This window comes from Paralichthys olivaceus, chromosome 14, assembly GCF_024713975.1.
Source record: "Paralichthys olivaceus isolate ysfri-2021 chromosome 14, ASM2471397v2, whole genome shotgun sequence".
In the NCBI taxonomy this organism is placed as follows: domain Eukaryota; kingdom Metazoa; phylum Chordata; class Actinopteri; order Pleuronectiformes; family Paralichthyidae; genus Paralichthys; species Paralichthys olivaceus.
In genome coordinates, this window is record NC_091106.1 from 13,746,585 (window position 1) to 13,770,452 (window position 23,868).

The following is a 23,868-nucleotide window of genomic DNA, read 5'->3' on the forward strand; positions in this document are numbered from 1 at the left end:
TAATGAAGAGGACGAAGAAGTAAACCGAGGGAAGAAGGGAAATCTGGACTCCAGGTTCCATGATGCTTTGCAGTGTTCGGTTGGTCAGTGCGGTCGCAGGCGGGAGCAGGTTCTCACTACTGTTAAGATTTGAACACTAGAGCTCTCCCCTCGGTCTGTTGTCGTCCCTGTCTGTGGTTATGGACAGACCTCCCGCTCCTCACCATGAGAAAAACTACAGAAAACCACAGGAACTCTCGGTGAGAACGGACACTTTGTTATCACGATGTTAAACTGTTAGCCCGCTAGCTAAACAGACCACTTCCTGAAACAACGTCTTGCTAACCGTGCACTCTGTTTAGCCCCGAGCTGTAAAGTAAAGGCCGTTATAGTTTCTACTGAATCTGCGAGCAGGCCTGTTAGTGTTAGTTCCCGAAACCAGACACGCACGGTAAAAAAAAAAAGTAGCAGCCGTTTTGAAAACAACAACGATGTAAACACACCGGTTTCATTGCTAGCATCACCAAGCTAGTTTTCAACTCAGTAGAATAAGCGCTGCTAACACTCGCCATTACTGTTGGTAGTTTGTTATTGATTGAGATGTTCAACCGACACACTGAACAGTAGTGTCGCGTTAAAGCTAACCTCCGTCATATTCGCTGCTGGGACTCGTGTTGTTGTTGTGACGTTACGTGCTGTGACTGGTGGGAAGGCACCAGGTGAGAGGCAGGTGTCCGCTTTTTGTTGGCTGCGGTTAATAGACACCTCCAGGCGGGGTTCACGCTTGTTTTATGAATTCATATCTGACTCTGCTGCTGCTGCTGCTTCGTCTTCTTGGTGACACAAACACCATGATCGGTTCGTCCTTCTCTTGCAGGACACTTGCAGGATACATGTCCCCGAGGAGTAAAGGTGGGTCAAGTGTTTCCTCCGAAATTACCACACAGTGTATTTAGAAAGATTCACGTCATGATGAAGGGTGCATTTAACTTGAACTAAAGAGGAACTACCAATGGCAGGCTGCACTACAAATGCATCAATGCTACATGACTGCTGCCATGTTTGATGTTTTATTATGGGTGCCTTGCCAACCGGGGCACATGCCCCATGCAATGCTCTCTCTCTCTCTCTCTCTCTCTCAGGGTCTCCCTCCTTCCTCTTGAACTGGTACAGTGTCTCTCTCTCCCTCTCTCTCTCTCAGGGTCTCCCTCCTTCCTCTTGAACTGGTACAGTGTCTCTCTCTCTCTCTCAGGGTCTCTCTCCTTCCTCTTGAACTGGTACAGTTTCTCTCTCTCTCTCTCTATCTGAAATTGGTCTGCTCTCTCTCTGTCACCAAGCTGGATGTCATGTGTCTCTCTCCTTCCACTTAAAGTAAATGTCTCTCTGTGTGGAGCGCTGACAGCAAGCACAAGGTATCCATTCAAAATGTCTCCGTAGAAGAGATTTTCCAGTTTGAAACTGTCATACAGAATTATAGTTGTAGCTGTTTTGTCCAAGATTCAGCTTTATTTGTCACCTCTATACAACCCATTACAGCACATGTGAGAGCGAAGTGCCTTCCTCCACAGATCAGGGTGCAGGTCACATTTAAAGACAACATAGGATACACAGAAATATCCATGTAACATGAAAATGTTAGTGGATATTTAAAGTGCTCGATCAGTTTGTACATATCTGTCATCATTTGTTGATTGAGGAGGGGCGGGGGGGAGGGATTCAGAGAGAGAGTTCTGATGACTACAGCATCTAGTTTGTTATTATTAATATTTCGAATGGCTGTGTCTCACTGTATCTTAAATCACGTAAGTAGACTTCATGAGAAAAAATTCAATCATTAGTTTGTCCATTCATCCAAGTATAAAACATGAAATACATGGAAATGGCCTTTTGTGCAGGATTAGAACTCAAACTTTTACAATATGCAATGTTGCAATAGCTTAATTTAATGCTTTCATTATCTTTAAGAACTACATAAAAAAATAAAACATCTTGTAAAAGGAATGAACAAAAATACAGAACATTTGTTGAAGGTGAATCTGTTTGCATGTGCTACTGCAAAATCTAGGCATGGAAAACTTTGAATGTAGCAACATAGAAGTCCAATTAAATGTGCACATTACCTTCCTGCTGGAGCTAATTCAGAGAATTCAGTAATGAACATGGTTCCTGTGACACCTTATATTTTCAAGTTATTTTTAAAATAACTTTATTATTATCTGTCTTCTAAGCAAACAGATAATAAAATATTTTTGTTGAGTTTTTGACACTCCTCACACATTACATCTGTACACCATTAGGAGACTAGAGCCTGTCTCATTCCACACGTACTCCTTTCTCTCCAAGCAATACCCAAGGTCAGGTTATAGATAAACGGCCAACCAGCAGTACATTGTAGCATCTGTGCTTATGGACTGTCATATCTAATTCAGATTAACTCTTTTGCGTATTTCACCAGTGGAAAGAAGTAAGGACATAATGTGATTTGTGTATGCATACTTTAAAGGCACAGTGTATAGAATTTTTTGATATCTAGTGTTAAAATTGCATATTGCAGCTGAATACCCTTCACCTCACCCTCCCCTTCCAAACATGAAAAAGAGCCTGTGGTAGCATAGACACTCAAAAGTTGTTTAGTTTGTCCAGTCTGGACTAATGTAAAAAACATGGTGGCCCCCGTAGAGAGGACCCCCTCAACCTAAATATGAAATATTTAAATATAAAGGGCCTTTTCTGGTGAGAGAAAACTACAATTCATACAATTTAGATGAAATGAACGAGTGAAAACATCATTATGTTTCTCTGTTGTCGTTATATTGTTGCACCTTCTAGTCTCCTTGATGCATCAAGTCAACGTTAAACTCTTCTGTGTAAGACATCAGTTGCTGCCTGAGTTCTCTTTTCACCAGATTCCAGAAAACTTCCATCACATATTCGATGAACAGATTTCAGAGACAGAGGCTTTTTTTCATTGTAAAAAACCTTTGCAATGTAGCAGTAATCAACTTTTGTCTCAAGCTTTGCACTGTAACTACTTGAATTTGATGTTGCAAAAGGTGTGGAAACACTGTACTATAATAATGTATGAGCTTTGTGGTGATGGAATATAGCCCCAAGCAATGCTAGACAGGTTTCAGCAACATAAATGTAACAAGAGTTTTGTGTCAGGCAGAACGACAAAGAAAAGTGTCACATGCTTGAGTGATAAGCGACAGCTTTAGGCATAATGGGCCCTGGAATGACAATCTGTTCAACTCTGTTCACTTTTGAAAACTCAGTGGCATGTTTTTTCACATTGTTGCTGTTCTGTGTTTCAGTGAAGGACCTCCCACTCCAACAACGTTCCCTACCCCATGACACGTCTTTTCACCTGGAGACTCCAATGAACCCCTCTCAGATGCCTAACCAGCTTTCTCAACCACTACCCAAGAGAGTGTTGTCACGTCAGAGCCCTGGGCTGTTCCAAAGGGACAGATTGGGTCCACATCAGCATTCTTCTCATCACCTGGGACAAATCCATCCATCAGACAGCCCAGTTAATGTTGGAAACCCAACAAATTGGCCCCATCACATGTCAAAGGACCGACTGGGTCCACCACAGCACTCTGCTCAACCCCCCGGGCCCTTCTGCACATCACATTGTGAGCCAGTCAGCCCATCTGACATTGACATGTCATTGAATAGCCCACAGCCCTCGCCTCCTGGTATCTTTCACCATGCTTCCCCTCAGTTTATGACAGATATAAGCAATTACACGTTGTCCTTACACATCAGGAGAGAGGAATTATCTGAAGCCAAGGCCAGGTTGTCTCATTCAGGAAACAAAAACGTCATCAAGTATCAAGAATCAAACAAGGTATTGTTCCCTCTTCTATGTGGCCACTAAAACCTGGTTTTACTGAGTGTCTTATTGATGACCTGTACCATCATTTGCTGTTGAATTGTTTTGTACTCTTTTAGGCTCAATCCAGTGACATGAGGAGTCCCGTACCAACTGCCCAGCTGCACATGCGCCAGGTGACCCCATCACTCAACACCAGAGCAGCTCGTGAAGTTAACCCACAGCCCCTCTCAGACTCAGAGCCCCGGAGTCCTGCTTACAGCCACTCGACTCCACATGGCTACCAGCCTTCTCAGAATACCCACTCTACTGAGAGAAGTAGTTGTTCCAATCTGCCCATCACGCACAGCCCTGCAGCCCCTTGCCAGGTTGAGTGTTTTACATGTTAATCAAGCATCTGAAATCATTGGTTTTCTGTTTGGGATGTGTTGCCATTTAGCAGCTTCACAATCAGAAGGGATGATTGTGAAGTTCATTCATTGCATTATCACAGATGCTGCATTGCTGTGTGCTTAGAGCAGTTTACTTCATATCATGTGGATCAAAGAAATCAAAATGTTTTTGCCAGCACTTAGCATTGATTTAGAGCCTGAAATAGGCCGGTTGGTCGGGTATTCTTAAGTTTAAAGGCATTTACAGACTTTAGCAAGTCAGTTCACTGGTACTTATGTAACTGGTCTCTTGTAATGATGCCAGTGTGACCAGTATCTGCTAGTTGTTTTAAAATTGTCTGGTAAGTGAGACAGATGTAACTGTCTTCAAAGTATTGAATGCAAGGTAATGGTTGTATTGCTGTTGAAAACTCACCAAAGGAAACCTGCTTCTAAGCTCTAAGATTTTGTTTTCTATTTTAGGACCAGCAACATAAAGAAACGCCTTCAAGTGAAAAGTTGATTCCAGGTAAATTACTCATCAGCTTATTTATACACCAATTTTGTAAATGCGCATTTTTCTCCTTTGGTAATGTAGATTGTTACAGCTCATTTTCCTACTTGTTAGCACTTCATTTGTTTCTATCTCATATTTTTGATATTTGATTTGTTATAATGCTCATATAATCAACCTTCATCAAAGGTTTTTCCTTATTTTAAGAGATCACTTGAATGATTCACAAAAGTGTTGTATTGTGTTTGTTTTTTCTGTCTTTAGGAGTCAACTGCTCATCACAGAAGAGGCGCAGAGAGTTTGAGGACTGTGACAACAATGCCAAGAAACTGTGTCATCTGGGTGGAAAATCTGGAAAAGCACAGACTCCAAAACCAACCGTTAACAACTCAGTCAGAACTTTACCAGTGTCTCCATCGAAGCATTCTTCAGCCATAGAACTGCCATGTGAAACACGAGATAACCATCAGCGCTCAGAGTCTTCCAAATTTAAAACTACCCAGTCATCCTGTGCATCACTGTCACTCAAACCTTGTCTTAAGGGACGACCCTCAATCGGGGCAAAGCAGGCATATATAAGTTCCACTCAGGATCAAATTCTGAAGTTAAAAGAATTTACGTCGCCTTCACTGCCCATTGAAGAAAGTTTTAAAAAAAGAGCAGAGGAAAACAATAGAAAGACTAAATTGCGCTTTTCATTGTCCGCTGAGGTTCCCCAAAGGCTCTCTCATAGTTTATCTCATGAGCACAGCAACTCAGTTTCACCAGTCAAGACAGAGAGCAGAAAGACGGACAGTATCCCTCCCAAATTAGCATCAAACCCAAATTCATGTAATGGTCGCACAGTAGAACGAAATAAAATTGCCCGCCCGCGAAGACCTGTTGTAATCCCTGTTGATACAGATGAGCTCTTCGCCCCAGATCCCATGACTTACGTAGTCAGTGCTGCTCATAAGAGTGCAAAGCCCAAGAAAGAGGGGGGAACGATTAAATCACCTACCTCAGAGAAAAGTTGTTCATCCAGCACTGCAGTAACTGGACCCATGTGTCGCAAAACTCCAGAAAGTAGTTTTACTCATGCAGAGGACACTAAAATCTCTTCTTCGGCAGGTAACACACACTTTGTCTCGCCCACTGTAACTTTAGAACGATTAAAACTTGAAAATGCGATCTCCTTTTGTTCTAAAGATAGGGAACTCAAAAATGGTTGTATCACCTCCTCAGGTAGGAGGCTCAAAGAAGAGTCTGTTAAATCTGGTGGGAAACGCAGCTTAAAGGCTGACACTACTGCTTCCGAACGAACGCAGGTTTCCCATGGTTCTCAGTCTCCATCACTGGAGAGGCAGGAAAGTGAGAAGAATAGAAAGCAGGAAAATGAAGAGGACGCCGTAGATGTGGAACTGGACCTCGACCTGAGCTTTTCATTAGATCTGGATGTAACCCAGAGCTCTCATGGCAGTGAGGAGGGGTCACTGCTGTCCTTGCAGGAGATGATGAAGCATGTCACCAAGCTTCCAGATACACCAGAGAAGGGAGCCTTCTCAGAGCCGAGTACACCTGGACATCACAGCAGCCAGTTAAAATCTGTAAGCTCCAAATTACTTGTCTTAATTGTAGATCAACTTATAAAGGTGTGATAATCAGCTCCTACTGTCTCTCTTTGGAGCTTGAATGTCATCTTTTGTGTTTCCCCGCTACAGCCATTACCATCCTCCACAAAGCCAGGTGTCTACAAAAACAATCTCGATCAAATGCTGAAGGAAATAAACACCAATAAAAAGTATATTATTCTGTTGTTTTTATTCTCATAACCTTTTGAGCTACAGTAGCTGTGAGGATTCAACTTAATCCAAATTCTTTTTGTCTATCAGAGCGAAAGACATTGAGGTACAGCTTCTGACTGCATGTCAAGAGGACCTATTGCGAATAGCTGAATATGAGACCGAGGAGAAACTGGAAGAGGGCATCTCCACTGAACAACAGTGAGACATGCACATTTTACCTTATCATTGGGACACAGTCTTTGTACAGTCTTTAACTGTAATCTGCATTTTATGCTTGTCATGTGTTTTCCAGGGAATTTCTGCAGCGCTACTCGCTGACGTCGAGTGCAATCAGGGATGTGCCCCCTGGAGAACCGGTGTTCAACATGGAGAAATTTGGTCAAATCTTCAACCAGGACACACTGCAGCTCCGACAATGCATGGTGACTCCGGAGGGGACAACAAAGAACACACTTCTATGGTGAGCCATGTGTACATGTCAGAGCAACATTGACCTTGACAACAGCTAAAACTGTGACCAATATTTTTGTCCAAATAATTTTGTCATGAAAAATAAGTGCAAAAATTTAAAAATTTATTTGTATAGTCCTCAGAGGACATTTTTGGTGATTCCCACACCTTCCTTAAGTCACACCACTGTCCTATATTTCCATATAATAAATGTAAGAATAAGCATTTGGCTGAGCATATTAATGCTGCCAATGGGATGAACCCATTTGGATTTAATGACACTTTGGCCTTGCCTTTTGGCAACCCATCAGCACAAATTATATTTTTAACGTCCACACTGGAAACACCAGTCAACAATCATGTTAGCTCCATCCAGCAGTGCACAGTGTTATATTTCTTTGTCATATATTTTGTTGTATTTACTTATAATTCTTCAAACATCTCTCTTACATTCCCCCCCTTCCTATCAGGTCCAGTCCTGCTCAACTGAGGTTGCATGTGATGATTGGATTGTTCCAAGAAGCTTACAACTGTTGCTCACCCTGTCCAGCTCAGATTACCCGTTTCCTGTTCAAGGTGGGCCCCACACACACTGTAGCATTTCATCAGTAGTGATTTCTGTCTGAATGTCTGAGCAGTGCTAATGATTGTTTGTTCAATGTTGTCAGATGATGTCTGTCCATAGTGAGAGGCTGGTATCCAAAAAGATACTGCAGGCTCTCTGTGATATCGCCTGCACTGCTGTTAATCAGATAGGTCAGTGTTCCCATCATCCTCATGCTTTTTCTATGTCTTCACTATAAGTCGATTAGACATGTTAACACAAGTTTTTTTCTGTTTGTGTAATTCCTCAGTGAAAAATGAAAGCCAGCAGTTTAAAGTGTGGGTTCCCAGTTTGGCTGATGTGACACTGGTCCTAATGAATATGGGAGTTGCTTTTGTGACTCTCTTCCCATTTGAGAATCTGCAACCTCCATTTACAGAAGGAGATTTGCTGTAAGTAGCAACTGGTGAATATATTTGAAACAAGTTGTTGGTCATGAATTCAGTTGTGTTTTTGCCTAAAATGCCTGCTCCTAATGTGTTTATATCTGTTTAATTGTGTGTTTATGTAGGGAGGACATTTCTATCCAATGTGACAGTGCTTCCAGCAACGAGGAACAGAGAACTGTCCCCGAACACAACTACAACAACATCTTGAAGGTATAAAAATAGTTAACTCGAATTTATGTCGGAGTTTGACAGAGACCCCAAAAATGTGCCTCTCAGATCATTCACTGCTTGTTTTCCCCCCGTGTTCTTGTCTGCAGTACTTGTCTTTCTGTTTCGGCCTGAATCCACGGGCGTACAGCGACGACGAGCTGCTCCTGCTGTTAACTGTGCTGGGAAAGGTGTGCCTCGACACACAGCTCATCCTCCAGTCCAGTGTGGAGCTGTTTTCTCTACAGTATAAAATTGTCAACAACATCAGGGACTGGGACACTATGGTCAGTACTTATGTGCCTCTGATTCTTATTATTTGCTGAAATGTTAGGCAGATAGTGAGACTCGCAGTTTTTATGTTACCACTGGAGTACAAGAATGTATATTTTCTACAGCAATTGGCCTAATTTGAGTGATGTTGCCTCTTGTGAATTTATTTACAGAGTTACTTACTTAATATTCATTATTAAATCTCTTAAGCTGCCCAGAATCTGCCTGGCCCTTACTGATCTGACTAAAGACCACCACAACATGTGTCTGCTCGTCCAACTGCTGCCTGACAACACACGTGGGAGGTAAGTCTTTCTATCCTTTGCCTTTATGATCACCTTGTCTCAATTACTTTTAGATAGTCGACTTTATTGCACTGTGTTTACAACAGTGCACCATTAAAAGTAAAGATGTGTGTTGTTTATTTGTAAAGGCAGCTGCGTCAACATCTGAGCCTGTCTATGATCTCTAAGCTGCTGGATGGAAAATGCACCTCCAGACCTGGAGGAAAACAATTTAAGGTAATTTGTTTCAGACAGTTTCTTTTAGATGCCCGCACTTGAAATATGTGAAGTTGCTTTTACAGTTTCTTAAAATTTAAATGAATATTGCAATGTAATGAGTGCCTGGTGTTGTGCGTAGCTCTCCATGCTGAGGCGATACCTTCCCTCTATGCAACCATCAGCCCTACTCCGAAGCATGCTGAGCTCCTACAGCATGACTCAGAACGATAAGGTGGACATGGCCACACTTGACCAACAGGTGAGCACAGGGTTAATGCCTTAAAGGTACAGTGTGTAGAATTTTGTGATATCTAGTGTTGAAGTTACATGTTGCAGCTGAACACCCCTCACCTCACTCTCTCCTTCCAAACATAATAAAGAACCTGTGGTAGCTTCAGATGTCCTGAAAACTCAAAAGATGTTTAGTTTGTCCAGTCTGGACTAATGTAAAAAACATGGCGGCCTCCGTAGAGAGGGTCCCCTTGATGTAAATATAAGGTATTTAAATATAAAGGGCCTTTTCTGGGGAAAACTATAATTCATACAATTTAGATGAAATGAACTAGTGAAAACATCATGAGGATTATTCTACATTAAATGTCTGCCTATAGTTCCCTTTCACCTAAATCTTACACACTGGACTTTTAAGCTTCAAAATGTTTTCGACCTAAAATTTATTTTAGAATATTTTTTTTGTCTTGTCTTCATATCTTTTTCTTATGTGTAAATAAAGGATCTTATAGTCACATAATCTTTTCTCATGAAAATGTATTTGTGTTTATTAATGTGTTTCAGTCCTACTACCTCTGCTATAGCCTTCTGACATTGACGAATGAAGCTTCCAACTTTCAGTTCTTCCCAGCCCATCAGAAGGTATAATTTATCCCTATTGCTTTCATATTCTGTCTGATCTCTGTTGTTGGGAGGGCTGGGAGTTTTAATGTTGACTTTTCTTTTTTTATTTCCGGCTCTCAGGGGCAGCTCCTCTCCCTGTGCTCTGAGCTTGAAACGCATATTAAGTGTGACATCAGAGAGAGCGAGAAATGTCTTTACCGGAGCAAAGTGAGTGTGATTTCCAAAGGAACTTAAGAGTATTTTGATGTAGATCCAGATGTATTATAGACACATTTTCAATGGCTACATTTATAAAAGAGTCTAGTGCTCTGTTAGGTTTAAGCCTTCTGTCATAGTGTCTGGTATGAAATTGAACTGGAGATCGAACAGGGTGTTTGAGAAGCTTGTAAAAAAAGACTGTGCAGGAACAATGTAATATTCAATGACAATGTCTTTGGTTTAACAAATTAACAAATAATATCTCTTTCTTTATTTAAAAATCTGCAGCTGCGTGTTTTCATCAGCCCGTCCCGCATGCTCTCTTCCCCTCTCTCGCGCGCTAACACAAACACACTCATACACAAACAGTTTCATCGGACACGTGTGTAAACTCAAACAAGGTAAAAACAACAGAATTAGTAAACTATGTTTTGAGGGCCATAGTGGATGCTGGGTGTGATAGGTTTGGCTCGATTGGGTTAGCAGTGTACCGCATGAATGATAGAGACACAGTTAGGAGCAGTAACTTACTTACAGAGCTGGTAAAAAATAAATTATAACTTTTCTTTACCGTCCAAACATACATTAAAAATGATTTCACTTTTTAAATCAGTGTCCGTAGCAATGACATGAATAAATAAATGTCCCTTTGCTGTCTAGATGTAGTGTGCTACATGAATCTGTCTGACAACCTCTACCTTCCTGTTCCTCCTCAAGGTAAAGGATCTAGTGGCCAGGATCGACACCAAGTGGCAGATGGTGCTTCAGAAGATCAAGCCTCTCCATGTATGTCTCACACACAATCTATCTTACAATGCTTAAAAGTAGACTATTTAGTATTCCAATAATTAGATGAAATGTATTGCTTTGATTTTGTCCCCTAGGGCAAGCTGTATGATTACTGGCAACCTCCTTCTGTGGATACAATGGTCAGTAGCCAAGAAGAGCACGACAGTGGTGATGGAGAGGGAGTTGTGATTTTGGAGAATAAACAAGTGGAAGAAACCAATGAAGCTGAAGAGAATGAGGTCCTAATAATCGCTGAGGAGGAGCAGAACATTGTACTTGGTGAAACACATGGAGAAACTGAAGGACCCGATCCAATGGATGTAAAAAATAAAACAGAAGAGGCAATAGGATCACTTCCTAGGGAGTTGAACCAAGAAATAGAAGTTGACAATCTTGTTCATACAAGACCAACTTAATAAATAAGTGTCTAGATAAATTCTAGACATTTTTAATTTTCAAGGCTTTAATAGCTATTTTCTTAACAATATGCTCAATTTGCACTGGAGTATTTCCCTGTTCTTTGTTCCTCTGTCTAGTTTCATTGTTAATACAAACATTGTATATTTTTGAAGTACATTTTTTTAGGAGAGCTCACAATGTTTCATCTGCATTTGGTATATGCTGCACAAGAAAAGTAATTTACATTTGATGTATGTTTTTGTAAATAACATCAGTTACAATGCTGCTGTTTTCAGATATTCAGCTGTGTATATTAATGTGCTGGTGTTACATACTGCAGTTGAGTGCTTACAACAACCTGCGTTTATTGGGAGGAGCCCTGTTTTTCTCCAGCTTTGTAATGTCTCAAAATCAGTGTATGTATGAATGTTTGTGTTTGTGTCTCCCAGTCTGAGTAATTTACTAAAGTTACTATATGTGTGGTACTATCCCATAAATCAGCTGGAAGCCAAATGTTTTTCCAATGACGTTTGAATAACTTTTTTCATTGATCTGCACTGATGTATCTATTTTTAGACGTGGCAGCATCTGTCATGTTAGGTATATGTGCAGTGTTGCTGTTCTCTTGCCCATGCAGTCCTTTGACCACACGTTGTCTGTTTAAGAACAGCAGCTAGTGAGTTTCTCAGGTGTTCTCGTTTTGTTACCTACAGTAATTATCATAAAACTGCAGATGGCCTTACTCACTGCCAATTGGCCATAGTTGTGAGAACAGACATTCATGATGACTGTATTATTCAGGTTTCTCTGCGAGCCACAGTGTGCACAACCCTATGACTAACTTAATTTACACTTTGTATAATTGACAAATTAACTTTGTCATTTGTTCTCGGACACATTTTGTTGAGTTATTTTCATAATTTTATTGTGTTGAGTGTGTGTGTTCATGTTGTTTATTTTTTATTGATTCAAAATATTTTTATATCTGTTGCCAAGCGAAGAAAATAAACTTTATTTACATTCTGCCAGAAATATTCATTATTCTCATAGATCTCTTCACAGAAATACAATAAAACACAAGTATATTTGTTGTTTGTTGATTGATTGATACAAAACAGACTGAGATTGGAATTCTAACATTTTCTTACACAAGATGTAATTAAATTAAAAGCTAAGTTAATTTCTTTTTCAAGAAGTCGAACAATATAGAAATTGTGATAAGCTTTTGGTAGTTTGTCGACTTGGACTTGGGTACAACTCATTTGCAGATATTATTGGATATTAAGGAAATATATGTGACTTGGTTTACAGCTCATTTAAGTGTGTATAGTACCTCTTTAAATATGTGTAATAGTAATTGATTGGTCACTTATCAGCTAAGGGCCCATCAGGATGTATATGTCGTGTTAGAAACTCAATCATGTTCTTTCTTTGAGAGTTAGACTGAATAACATCAGATGAGGTCAGATAATCTCGATTTGAGATGGTTTAGGTTTGGTTTGATGAGACAACACGTGGTTGTGTTTATTCCTCATCTGTCTCTGAACGTCTCTGCTGAAAGAATCCAAATATAATCGATGGTCACAGGAAGGTTAGCGTGAAGCACAAACTCTCACCGACAAACAGAGGACGACTGTTCCCTAAACCACCGTCACCCTCCTGTCTTCAACGAGGTCCGCTCTTTTTTTTTTTTCATCCGCTCGTTGTTGGTTCGTTCCACTCCGCCCCGATCTCTCTGGGTTGCTAGGAGACGGTAGTCAGGTGACTGTCTGCAGACAGAACATGGCTGACCTGTCAGAAGACCAATGAGGGAAAGGCCATATTTAGCATAATCGATCTTATTTTTTTTACGTCGTGTGTGAACACAAGTCGAGCGTCGTGGGCTTCATCTGATTCAAGGTAAGAATGAGAGCGCGTGCACTGCGCTGGATTTATTGTTCTGCGTTAACTCTCAGCAGCCGAAGCTAACGTCAGGGTTGGCTAGCTAACTTGAGCTAGCTGCTAGCCAAACAGTCCCCCGCTCTCTCTGTTCAGCATAGGTCTGTTAGAATGCTAAGGCTAAAGGGAAGTAATTCCATTCAAGCAACTTTACATGGACTCAACAAGTTGTCCTCCGCTCGTGTGTTAGTGTGCGTGGCCGAAGCTAGCTTGTTGTGTCGCAAGTGTAGCAGGAAAACAACAAGGAAATCAACGCGTAAATGGAAGTGAAACGAATCTTCTGATATTTAAGTGGCTCAGAAGACAAATTCACTATCTACACACAGAGAGACAGTCTGCACGTGAGCAGGAAGTCAGAGGATTAAATCTGATTGTGTTCTGTCATCAGTTGGTCTAGTGACACACAGTCTGGTTTTGAGGCAAGTTTATTTGTATAAGACATTTCAACACCAAGTGCTTTACATGAGACATAAAATAAATCATGATAACTTGAAGGATTGCAAACACTTCTGTTAAAACTGAGACAGTAACATAGCTTGTACAACAACACATGATATATTCATATAGTGGCAGGGAAGGGCCACGGCGAGCTGCCACTGTTTGCTCTCTAGAAACACTGAGGTGAATGATCTTCTGTCTGGTTATTTATTGGAATAGAGGGCAGTAGTTCTCACGGATTGTTCTTTGCTTGGATGAAAAATATATGTCTCTTATTTGGCCTTGTTCATGTCCCAGATTCTACGAAGAAATGCCACCGTCCCTTCACAGTAATTTAGTTCAGCAGAAGACAGCTTATGTCCACTCATTGTTTCCTAGATGTTCTCCAACAAGCCTTTATATTTAGTCTCTAAGCTTAAGCAGAAACTGGTACAAATATAAAGATATAAAACAGATATGTGGGCAACATCAGAAGGAGTTGAACATTCCTTTTATATTTTTGTATTCATGATTTTTTAATGACGGGTGTTTAAAAGCCCTTTCGAATCATTCATGCCGTTAATGACACCATGTGATTTAATTGCAGATGAGCGGCTTGCCGGAGGGAATGGCAAATGGCCCAAGCCGGAGTGAACACTTTGAGAATGATGCTCAGATTTGGGAGAGACCCTGGAGTCTTGAAGAAATGAGACAGAGCAGTGCCAGTTGGTCTTTAGCAGCTGATTCAGGAGTAAGTGAACATCTTCCCCGGCTTTGATGGAAGCCAAGTAAAATTGAATGTCTCTCGCATGGTCAGAGAAATGCTGCAGAATCTGTCTTTTTAGAAAACAGAGTGGTTGAGGGGATTGTGAAATTGTCCTGCACGGGTGTGAAGAAAGTAACTGTGAAAATGTTACTGTCTCAATTGCGGGGTTTTTTCTTCACAGCTCTTCCTGTTTCTTCAAGACTTTTCCCAGAGGATGTTGTCAAAGACTCACGAGATTGAAAAGCAGTTGGACAGTCTGATCCGGGACACCAAGGCCACAGACAGCTGCCTGCACTCTGTCTTTAATGACTTTCTCATGCTCTCCAATACGCAGTTTATAGAAAATGTAATGTATTTAATTGAAATATTTTATTGTACTTTGGTTTTTTACTTCTTTGACTAAAACATTAACAATTCTCACTGAAAATAGGGGATGTCAAAAGGAAACATCTTTCTTGTTTGTGTCCTGTTGCAGAGAGTATATGATGAAGAGGTGGAAGACAGTATACCGAAGCCTGATGCTTTGGAGAAACAGCCTGAACAGGTACACAGAATTCATTCTTCCTTCATTTACTGGCATAAAAACACAGACAGCTACCAGTGTATCACTGAATATTGCATTTGGGTATTACTATTTCCAGGAAACCATGTTGTCACAGTATCCACAAGTCTTTAATTGCCCGGCAATTCATTTATCTATTCCCCTCAGGAGAAGACTCGAGAGCAGAAAGAGGCAGAGCTGATCCCTAAGATGCAGGAAGCTGTGAATTATGGTCTTAAAGTACTGGAGTCAGCCTTTGAGCACCTGGACATTAAAGCAGGAAACTCTGACTCCGAGGACGAGGAGGCCACTGACAGAGTGGAGGCCATCCTTGAGCCAAAGGTGTGTTCTCGAGCTTAAAGTAAATAGATTACTGCAGAAATACACATGGTAATGCATCCTTCCATTACTGTACTTAGAATTCTTTGTCTGTTTTTGCTTTTGTTTTTAGGATCTTTATGTGGACAGGCCTCTTCCATACCTGATTGGTTCCCAGGCTTTCATGGAACAAGAGGACGTTGGACTTGGTGACCTCTCAAGTGATGGTATACTTATTGCAGCCTCCTTTTCCTCGCTGTACCAAGCACACAACATAGTGCTAATTTGTAAATGTGTGTGATTCTTTCCAGAAATGTCAGTTGACAGTGACAGAGACAGTGTGATCGAGAGTGAAGATGGCAAAGAAGCAGTTGTAAGAGCATGTTTCTTATTCCGTCACAATGTAAGATTTTTATTTCCGCATCTTAATCAAGAAAATGAAAAACCTAATTTCTTTTTTATTTATTTATTTGTTTAACAGCATTCAGATGAGGATTTTAATCAGGAGGAAGTTGAAGGTCACAATAATATTAAGAAGGTAAGCCCGATGCCAGCAAACCAATGAATACATTTAAACATTTAAAGATTCTTATTTTAGTTTCTCCTCTCAAACTCCTCTAGAAGTCGTCCATGTTGAGCTATGATGATGATGATGATGATGATGATGAGGATGAGGACGAGGACGAGGACATATTTGGAGACTCGGACAAGGATGATGATGATGACGACACAAAGGTATTTATTAAGAGATACTCTTCTCACAGTTGTATTTGTAATTTAAGTCTGAAAACGTTCAGATATGTCGCTGCCTCAGAGAAACAAATAGACTCTGGTTGTTTTTGTCATATTCAGAACACAGGCCCATCGTCCTTTGCTGATGAGCTGGCAGCTCGAATCAAAGGTGAACCAGTCAACAAACCAGAGGGGGATCGTGCATGTAAGTCCCCATCATTATCAAACAACTGGTATTTTGTCATGTTATCTCACTCTGATTTTTCATTTTTTATTTCTTGTTCCTTCCACTCCTCATATGTAGTTGTAGTAAAAGTCGAAACTACAGATTTTTACGTTTGGGATTTACGTTTCTGATTGCATTGTCATTTGCATCACTGCATGTGCATGTTTATGGATATTTTCTTTCCACCATGTCATGGAAGCACTGGCATCTAAGAAGAAAAGTAAAGTCAAAAAAGAAGCAAAGCCTTCAAAGTCACAGGGTAGGACTTTCATTCATCATCAGTGCTATTCACACTTCTTGTTCAACTTTGTGTCAGTTATCTCCACAGCATGCCTGTTTTACACAGCGTGCTGCTCAATACTGTTTATGTGCATTTTAACAGCAGCTGAGGACGACAGTGATGACATGTTTAAACCACCAAAGATGGATTACGATGATGACGACGACGATGACGACGAGTTCTCTCCATTTGGTGGAAAAAGTGGCCTCTTCAGTGGAGGGAAAGGCCTGTTTGATGATGAGGATGAGGTAAATTAAACTAAATGACTTTCTGTGCTTCCTCTGATTCAGTCTTAATTCAACACCAAACAGTTTAGACTGCAGCCAAATTTAATTTTGTGATGTGTTATTTTCTGCCATGCAGGGTGATCTTTTCTCTGAGGCACCAAAACCTTTTGTGTCTGAAAAGACAAAAGTGATGAAAGAAAGCACAAAAAGCACAGCTCAAACTGCAGGTAAGACAGCATTATGGATAACGTATACAGACATACAGGACAAAGTGGACTAGCAGATTGTCAATTAACCTTTCCTTTCTCTCTAAGAATCTGCTAAACCTGGAAAGAAGATTCCAGCAGGTGCCATTTCAATATTCCCAGGTAGCAGCAGCCTCTTGTATAACAGCTAATGTCGCTTTTCTTAATTTGCTGTGTCTTCCTGGTACAAATCAAATGATTTGCTTTCAACAGATAGCCTGTTCAGTTCAGGGAAGGCCTCTGATTCGGTGGAGAGCAAGGAGAATGGAACTCAAGCTCCCAAGACTAGTGCTCCTTCCAAAGCAGTTCCTGCAGGAGCTGTTGTTGCTGGAGGAGGGCTGTTTGATGATGAAGATGATGACCTTTTCAATGGTAAAAGTCAGCAAAAATCTGATACTGGTAAATTCGTAAGAATACCCTCAATCTTGCAACAATCCAGGTTCAGCTGGGATCCTCACCCTTACTTTGTATGTTATTTTTCAGCTGGCAAGGAGAAACCCAAACCCAAGACGACAATTGACCTTTTCTATGAAGATGATGAGGATGGCGACATATTCAGTGATAAGCATAGTGTACCAGTTCCAGCTCAGAGCAAGAAGGAGGCTGTCGTAGAGCAGACTAAACCTCCTGAGAAGAAGGTAAAGATCAACATGATAACATTTAATTTGGTTTATTTACACATGGTTCTGTGGCATGTGGAAGATTCTCTACATTCATAATCCATTGTTATGTTTAGATGCCAGCTGGGGCCATCTCCATGTTTGGTCCTGGGACTAAAAGCTTGCTCAGCGAGGGCCTGAAAAAGCGACAGCCATCGACCAGCGAGGAGTCTGAGAAGTCTGAGGTCTGAATGGATCATTGTGTAACAGTATGCTCCTCACAAAATCAAATTTGGTTGGTTTTTACTGGCCAGTTTTTGACCAGAGAGGACTCCACTGGGGTTCAGTAATTGGCAGTGTGTGCAGGCTATCTAGGTTAGTTTTGCTCTACACAGCTGGCCACACTGTATTGATATAGTTACACCAGTATTAGTGTAACTGTGTTTATTTTTTGGTTAGCTTGTGCATATTCAAACAGTAACTCACTCATATATCAGGCACGGATGTCAATAAACAACCTAGTTGCAGTCAATATCCAAGTGCAGCCTGAGATTTTCCAATTTAATTTTGAAATACACTTCTATACTTAAATCCTGGTGACACTGTTCAATGATCTATACTCCACACCAGCACTAAAACTGTAAATTAGATTTTAGGAAACTATTTATGCTACATTTCTCTTTTTTTTCAGAATGGGCCCAAGCTGGATGTTGGAAAAACTGCTGTCAAGCTGTCTCCGAAACCGCAGACCAGAGGTCTCTTCTCTGATGATGATGATGAAGATACACAAGTAAGGCTTCTTAACTTTACTTGGGGAAATTCTATAACTGACAATGTCCATTTCATTAACACTATTTATGTGTTTGTCTTCTGCAGGTCTTTCCAACCATTCCTAGAAGTCAATCTAAACCTGAACCTACAAGTCAGAGCAAATCCAACAAGGCCTCTTTGTCTTTTTTTGATGATGATGAGGAAGAAGAGGTGAAAAAACTTAAAGTTTCAAACACTGAATTAGGTTTGACTTTTTGTCTGCAAGCACGTTACTATAATCTGGTTCTTCATCTTGCAGGATCTGTTTGCATCTGCATCTAAATCTAAACCAAAACCTAATCAAGCTAATGCCTCCACACTGCAGCCCACTAATACTGTGTCCAGCTTCCTCTTCAGCGATGATGAGGTACGACAATACAAAAAAGTTATTTTCTCTGCTGCTTGACAGAATTTCATTAGATGTACAATATGATGGATGATTTATTTGAATGACAGGACCAGTGGATCAGTTCTAAAAGTAATGCTACAAAGCCCGAGTCCAACACAGTGGGGATAAAGCCCAGTGCCAGCGCCCCCTCCAGTCTCCCCAGTGCCAAAACATCTCAAAAGAGCAGCCTCTTTGACAACGATGAGGAGGATGATCTGTTTGCTCCAACAAAAGAGTCAAGGTATTCACAGTATTAATGATATTTTTTTATTCTGTAATTAGAAACTCTGCAAAAAAAATATCAAACTTTATTGGATAAAATACACATTTGTTTCTTATCAATCCTCCTGTTCTCTCTTTTCATATAGTCAGAAAAAGCCTCAGAGAGTTTCTCTCTTGTTTGAAGATGAGGGTGATGATGATGAAAATAAAGGTTCCTTCTTTGGCAATAAACCTACTGTCAACACAAACACTGCAACTCCAGCTGCTGCTAAAGTGAGTGTACCTCTCTATTTTTTATTGTTTCACTTTCTCATGGAAAACCATCAAGATTGCATAGAGGTCTTTTTTTAATTAGATGGAGAAATACTAAATTCAGACTTTGTTTGGCCACTTTATTATTTAAATAGTTATAATTTATTCCTTCCATTGTTTATTTTCACATTATCTCCCACACTGAGGTTACAATACTTGTATTTTTCAGACACCTGCGGCCACCTCTCAGTCATCCACCCAATCACAGAAATCAGAGGAGGTCAAAGTTTCTCGGACGGTGGCAGAGGACAAATCTCCACAGGTGGAGAAGCTAGATGCAAAGACTCCTGAGCTACTCCCATCAGCAGCAGCACTGGTGGTGAATAGGGAAATTAAAAAGAAGCCCGCTGGAGCCGTCAGTCTCTTTGGAGGGATTGACGTTCTTGACAACAAGAAGCAAAAGAACCTTTTAGATGAACATGACAGTGATGACGACTTCCTCTCTAAAGCCAGCCCACCACCACTCGTTAAGAAGGAGGACAAGGAGGACGGGAAACTCAAAACAAAAACCTTTAGTCTCTTTGAAGATGAGAATGAAGATGAATCCACTTGGACTGATCCCATTTTCAGTAAACCCACAGGCAGAAACACACAGAAGGTTTGTATTTACAGTAAACATGAGAATAGTAAGCAGGGTTGATTTAGTCTAATTGTTTCGTGTACGGTCAAGATATTACAATATGTGTCTCATTTGTACAGCCCACAGAAGAGCGTCCACAGACAAAGAGCACGGGTGTGTTCCAGGACGAGGAGCTGCTGTTCAGTCAGACGCAGCAGAAGGACAATGACCCAGATGTTGACCTCTTTGCCACCTCAGGGAAAGCTGCGGTCAGTATATTGATTAGTCATACCTGTTTGTATACATGTTACATGTTTAACTCAACATCATCACTAGATGGTAAGAATATGCAACTTTATTTTTCAGAGCTCCAAGCACAGCCCAGTGAAGCCAGCAGCGGATAGTCTGTTTGCAGACGAGGATGAGGATGACCTCTTCAGCTCCACCAAGCCAAAAGCTCCACCTCCGGTAGCAATTTGATTATTTTTGGTTCTTAGAATCAGATGGTTTCTTACTCCCCAGCTCCATATATCAACATCATAGTTCTCTTCTTTTTCATCTACATTTTTATTTACTGAAGATTGCAGAGAAACCCGGTAAACCTACTGATAGAGCTCCGCTGGCAAGCCCAGAATCTGTGTTAGAGATTCAGGTAAGTCTACTGTAACCACATAATGTCTTCAGAAGTACTTTATTTTGACGCCATGAACACACATACCGATGTGGTCGTGTGGATTTAATTTATTTTTTACATGTTAATGTTTGATGTTCAACCCAAGAAATGCCTTTTATTGGATTGGATTTTGATCCTGCTGTAATCTTACTACACAGAAACCTGCTCCAAGCCCTGTAAAACCTAAAGATTCCTCATCAAGGATTGAGAAACTTCAAGTAATTTTTTAATTTCATTGAATCAATAGTCTTCCCTCTCTGACATTTCCCTCTGATTCCTCTTGAGAAAGACTTTCCTAATCCCTCATATGAATTTTTTCTCATAAGGTTTCTTCTTTCTGGGCTTTTTCATGTTCGAGTTATGGCTATGACTCAGCAGCATGGCTATCAAAATGAGGACAATTCTTTATTTTGATTTGACTTCAGAGGAAGAATTGACTCGCTCTTTCTTTCAGTTTCACTTAATGTTACTTATGCATCTTGGTCTTGCTTAATTTCTCCGTAGTTCTGGTTTCTTCATTTTCCTCTGAATGATCTGTTCATTCCACACTGAGAAGCTCCATGAACAGAGAGTAGCTGAAAAGTAGTTTTGAGTTGTATAAATGTATAAATTTAAGATATCTTTATAAATGTTTATACTGATGCATCTGTTCATTTTACATTCAGGCAAATCTGAAGATCAACCCTGTTGCATTGCTCCCTGGTGCTGCCCCCGTTAAGCCAGGGGCCATAAATGTTCTCCCTGGCATGGGTCCGAGCTCCTCCTCTGGGGTGTCCAGCTCCAGCCTGAGCCCCAGTCCTGCTACGACTCCTGTAGGACCCCGGATGGACACTGAGGGAGGAGTGAGCTTTGACACCCCGATCCAGGTTACGATACTGCAGAGCGCACATAAGGTAGGTCTTTGATTCCTTGTGTATAATAACTGTTATCTTGAATTCTTTCTGTTGAATTTCATCTCTTGTCAATCTCCTGTCATGCAGAGTCGTGCCAAAGGTGCAATTCATCGCAGACCCCAGTCCAGAACGGCGAGACAGCAAGCTGCCCAGAGATCTCTGGGGGGTGAGGAGGAGACCCTGAGTGGAGAGGTTCCTGAACCATCTGGCTCAGTCTTACCCCTACCAGACAAATCCAGCCAGACGCAAGCCAGTCCAACACTACCTAACTCATCTGCACTTACAGCCTTGCCCACCACCTCATCTGTTCCACCTTCACTCCCTGAAATCTCTCCCAGACCCTCTGTACTGACGTTGTCAGCATCTGCAGACACTGAAAAGAAAGACTCTGGTAAGAGCATCCTCAGTACCAAGGTGTTGCTGTTGCCTGACGAGGATGACCTTTTTGGCTCCGAAAGTCTGTTTGAGGCCCCTCCAGTCACTAACACACCCTCCACCAGAGAAACTACCAAGATGATACAACCTCAGGCCAGTAGTGGGGTGGGACAGAAGAAAGACAAAGACAAAAGCACATTCCCATCAATTTTTGATGACAACACAGATGACCTTTTTCAAAAAGTCAAACCTAGGTCGACTACAAAGAAAGCTAAGTCGTCGCCCTTCTTAGAAGATGACGATGATGACGAGGACATCTTTGGAGTGAGCAACAGCTCCACTCCCTCATCCACCAGTAGTAGAGAAATCAAGAACAGCAGTAGTTTTTCAAAGCAGGACATCTTCCAGGTATCTTTGTTTTACACTGACAGTTATACAATAAGTTTTATATGTACCATCATTATTTGTTCTGTTACGTTTCCTAATTGGCTGATTTTGTTTTTTTATGTTCTCAGGATGAAGTAGCCACTGTGCCTAAAGTTCACAAGAAGCACAAAGAGAAGACCCTTGACGCCAGCTTGTTCGACGATGACATAGACATTTTTGCTGACCTTAAGGACACTTACAAACCGAAACAAAAATCCAAGACAAAGGGAGAGGCCAAGTCGATATTTGATGATAACATGGGTAAGAAATAATAAAATGCATGCAGGCATTTGTGTATTTTAATGCACACATTTCATACTGTTAATCCTGTGGTGTACCTTTTTTAAGCCTGGCGTATTTAACCAACTATTGTCTCTCTGTTCTTAAAGATGAAATTTTCTCACCAAGCACAGTAAAACCAGTGACAAAGGCTCCTAATAAATCAAAGAAGACATCCCCATCACAGGAGACCAGTGCAGCAGCAGCAGATTCCAGCAACATATTTGATGATCCACTTAATGCTCTTGGTGGGAACTGAACTGTTGTCTCTGAGTAGCCCGATTTGTACACTTGTGGAATGTGGATAAATGTTTTTTGTCATTTGGATCCCTTACAGATTGGAAGATCAATATACTGTTAATAGAATATTTATTCATATAAATCCATATAATTACTGTGGCTTATCTTTTTGGCAGACAAATGAAAAATGATTCCAGTCATCTTCTGGCAGCATTTTGAAAAATTGTGGAATCAGATCATGTTATGTAAGAGTTATTATATACTGTTAATCTTTATTTTACATGATAGCACTTTATAAGCATACCAGATGCTTAGCCTCAAAGCCTGCAGAAATTAACAGTAAATTGTTTTGTTTTTTGATTATGTTTATCCTTTGGCTCCGCCTTGTTGAGATTCCATGTCTTTAGGTTTGTGCCATATCATGGTTATGAGAAATCAATGTGTTTACTTACTGTCTTAGGCATTTTGACAACGTTTTTATTAATAAGAAATTCATCAGTTTCTTAACTTTGGCTGTGATGAAAAAGGAAATTCATTTTTAATAACTAAAAAGGAAACATATTTTATGCTTTTTTTGAAATGTGTGTGATTATTTCTGACTTGATTTCATGTGCACTCTGTCTGTCTAGACTTGGATATTGATCAGTGTTTGATGAGCAGGGAGCTAAAACCAAAGAAATTTAATTTTAGATCTGAGTAAGTAGCACAATTTCGGTTTCATTGATTTTGCTGTGGTTAGAAGTAGTACTTTTCTCACATATAGGAATGACACTTTTTTGCTAAAATGGCTTTACAAATTAACAACAGACATTTTCAACAGAGGCATTATGTTATATAGAGGTTATGTTTTCATCTTTGTTTGTTCGTTATGAAGATTATGTAAAAACTATTTGATGGATTACCATGAAACTTGGTGGAAGGATGCAGCAGTGGTCAGGAAATATCCCATCAAATTATTTTGCAGATCCAATAATATTTGGATCTTAATAAATAAAAAACAGTTATGTTTAGAGGACTGATATTTATGAGTGTTTTCAGTGATCTAGTGAATTTAAATGTGTGTCATACGGGCATCGGTTCTTGTATCTATGTAGGAAAGGTTTAGACTTTGATCATATTAGAGACTGCTCAGTTCTGTTTTAGGATTCAGTATTTTTACATTACATTATCTACTTATACAAAGAACATTGATGCATATGTCTTAAGTCAAACGAAGGGACCCTGAACTTAATGAGGGACTATTATTATT

General features: G+C 40.5%; 2 protein-coding genes across 13 annotated transcripts; both read left to right on the top strand.

Moving 5' to 3' along the window:
* Positions 1-2: 2 nt before the first annotated feature.
* Positions 3-12,176, top strand: slf2 (SMC5-SMC6 complex localization factor 2). 6 transcript variants are annotated; one of them, XM_020096715.2, is made up of 22 exons: positions 3-239; positions 857-891; positions 3,294-3,832; positions 3,937-4,185; positions 4,672-4,717; positions 4,967-5,812; positions 5,927-6,288; positions 6,403-6,482; positions 6,574-6,684; positions 6,779-6,946; positions 7,407-7,512; positions 7,605-7,692; positions 7,791-7,932; positions 8,052-8,139; positions 8,247-8,423; positions 8,620-8,714; positions 8,843-8,930; positions 9,052-9,171; positions 9,708-9,785; positions 9,888-9,974; positions 10,683-10,751; positions 10,850-12,176. In XM_020096715.2, exons 1-22 carry the CDS (start codon positions 205-207, stop codon positions 11,168-11,170), a joined length of 3,930 nt encoding a protein of 1,309 aa, XP_019952274.2. In that variant the 5' UTR covers positions 3-204; the 3' UTR covers positions 11,171-12,176. The 6 variants fall into 6 exon arrangements, with proteins under 6 accessions (XP_019952274.2, XP_019952264.2, XP_069395320.1 ...); XM_020096705.2 differs by having other exon boundaries at positions 4,967-6,288; XM_069539219.1 differs by lacking the exon at positions 857-891.
* A 693-nt stretch (positions 12,177-12,869) lies between these two features.
* Positions 12,870-23,199, top strand: washc2c (WASH complex subunit 2C). Of its 7 annotated transcripts, none has more exons than XM_020097106.2 (31): positions 12,870-13,052; positions 14,116-14,259; positions 14,456-14,620; positions 14,750-14,818; positions 14,984-15,157; positions 15,267-15,360; positions 15,445-15,506; positions 15,615-15,671; positions 15,755-15,868; positions 15,986-16,070; positions 16,291-16,350; positions 16,474-16,619; positions 16,735-16,825; positions 16,913-16,966; positions 17,057-17,242; positions 17,327-17,481; positions 17,580-17,687; positions 18,134-18,232; positions 18,319-18,423; positions 18,512-18,619; positions 18,709-18,881; positions 19,009-19,135; positions 19,344-19,772; positions 19,874-20,002; positions 20,100-20,201; positions 20,314-20,385; positions 20,565-20,624; positions 21,072-21,299; positions 21,387-22,082; positions 22,190-22,361; positions 22,490-23,199. In XM_020097106.2, the coding sequence occupies exons 2-31, from the start codon at positions 14,116-14,118 to the stop codon at positions 22,636-22,638; spliced, it is 4,413 nt and encodes a 1,470-aa protein (XP_019952665.2). In that variant the 5' UTR covers positions 12,870-13,052; the 3' UTR covers positions 22,639-23,199. The 7 variants fall into 7 exon arrangements, with proteins under 7 accessions (XP_019952665.2, XP_019952690.2, XP_019952682.2 ...); XM_020097131.2 differs by having other exon boundaries at positions 17,057-17,215; XM_020097123.2 differs by having other exon boundaries at positions 16,477-16,619.
* The last annotated feature ends 669 nt before the right edge of the window (positions 23,200-23,868 follow it).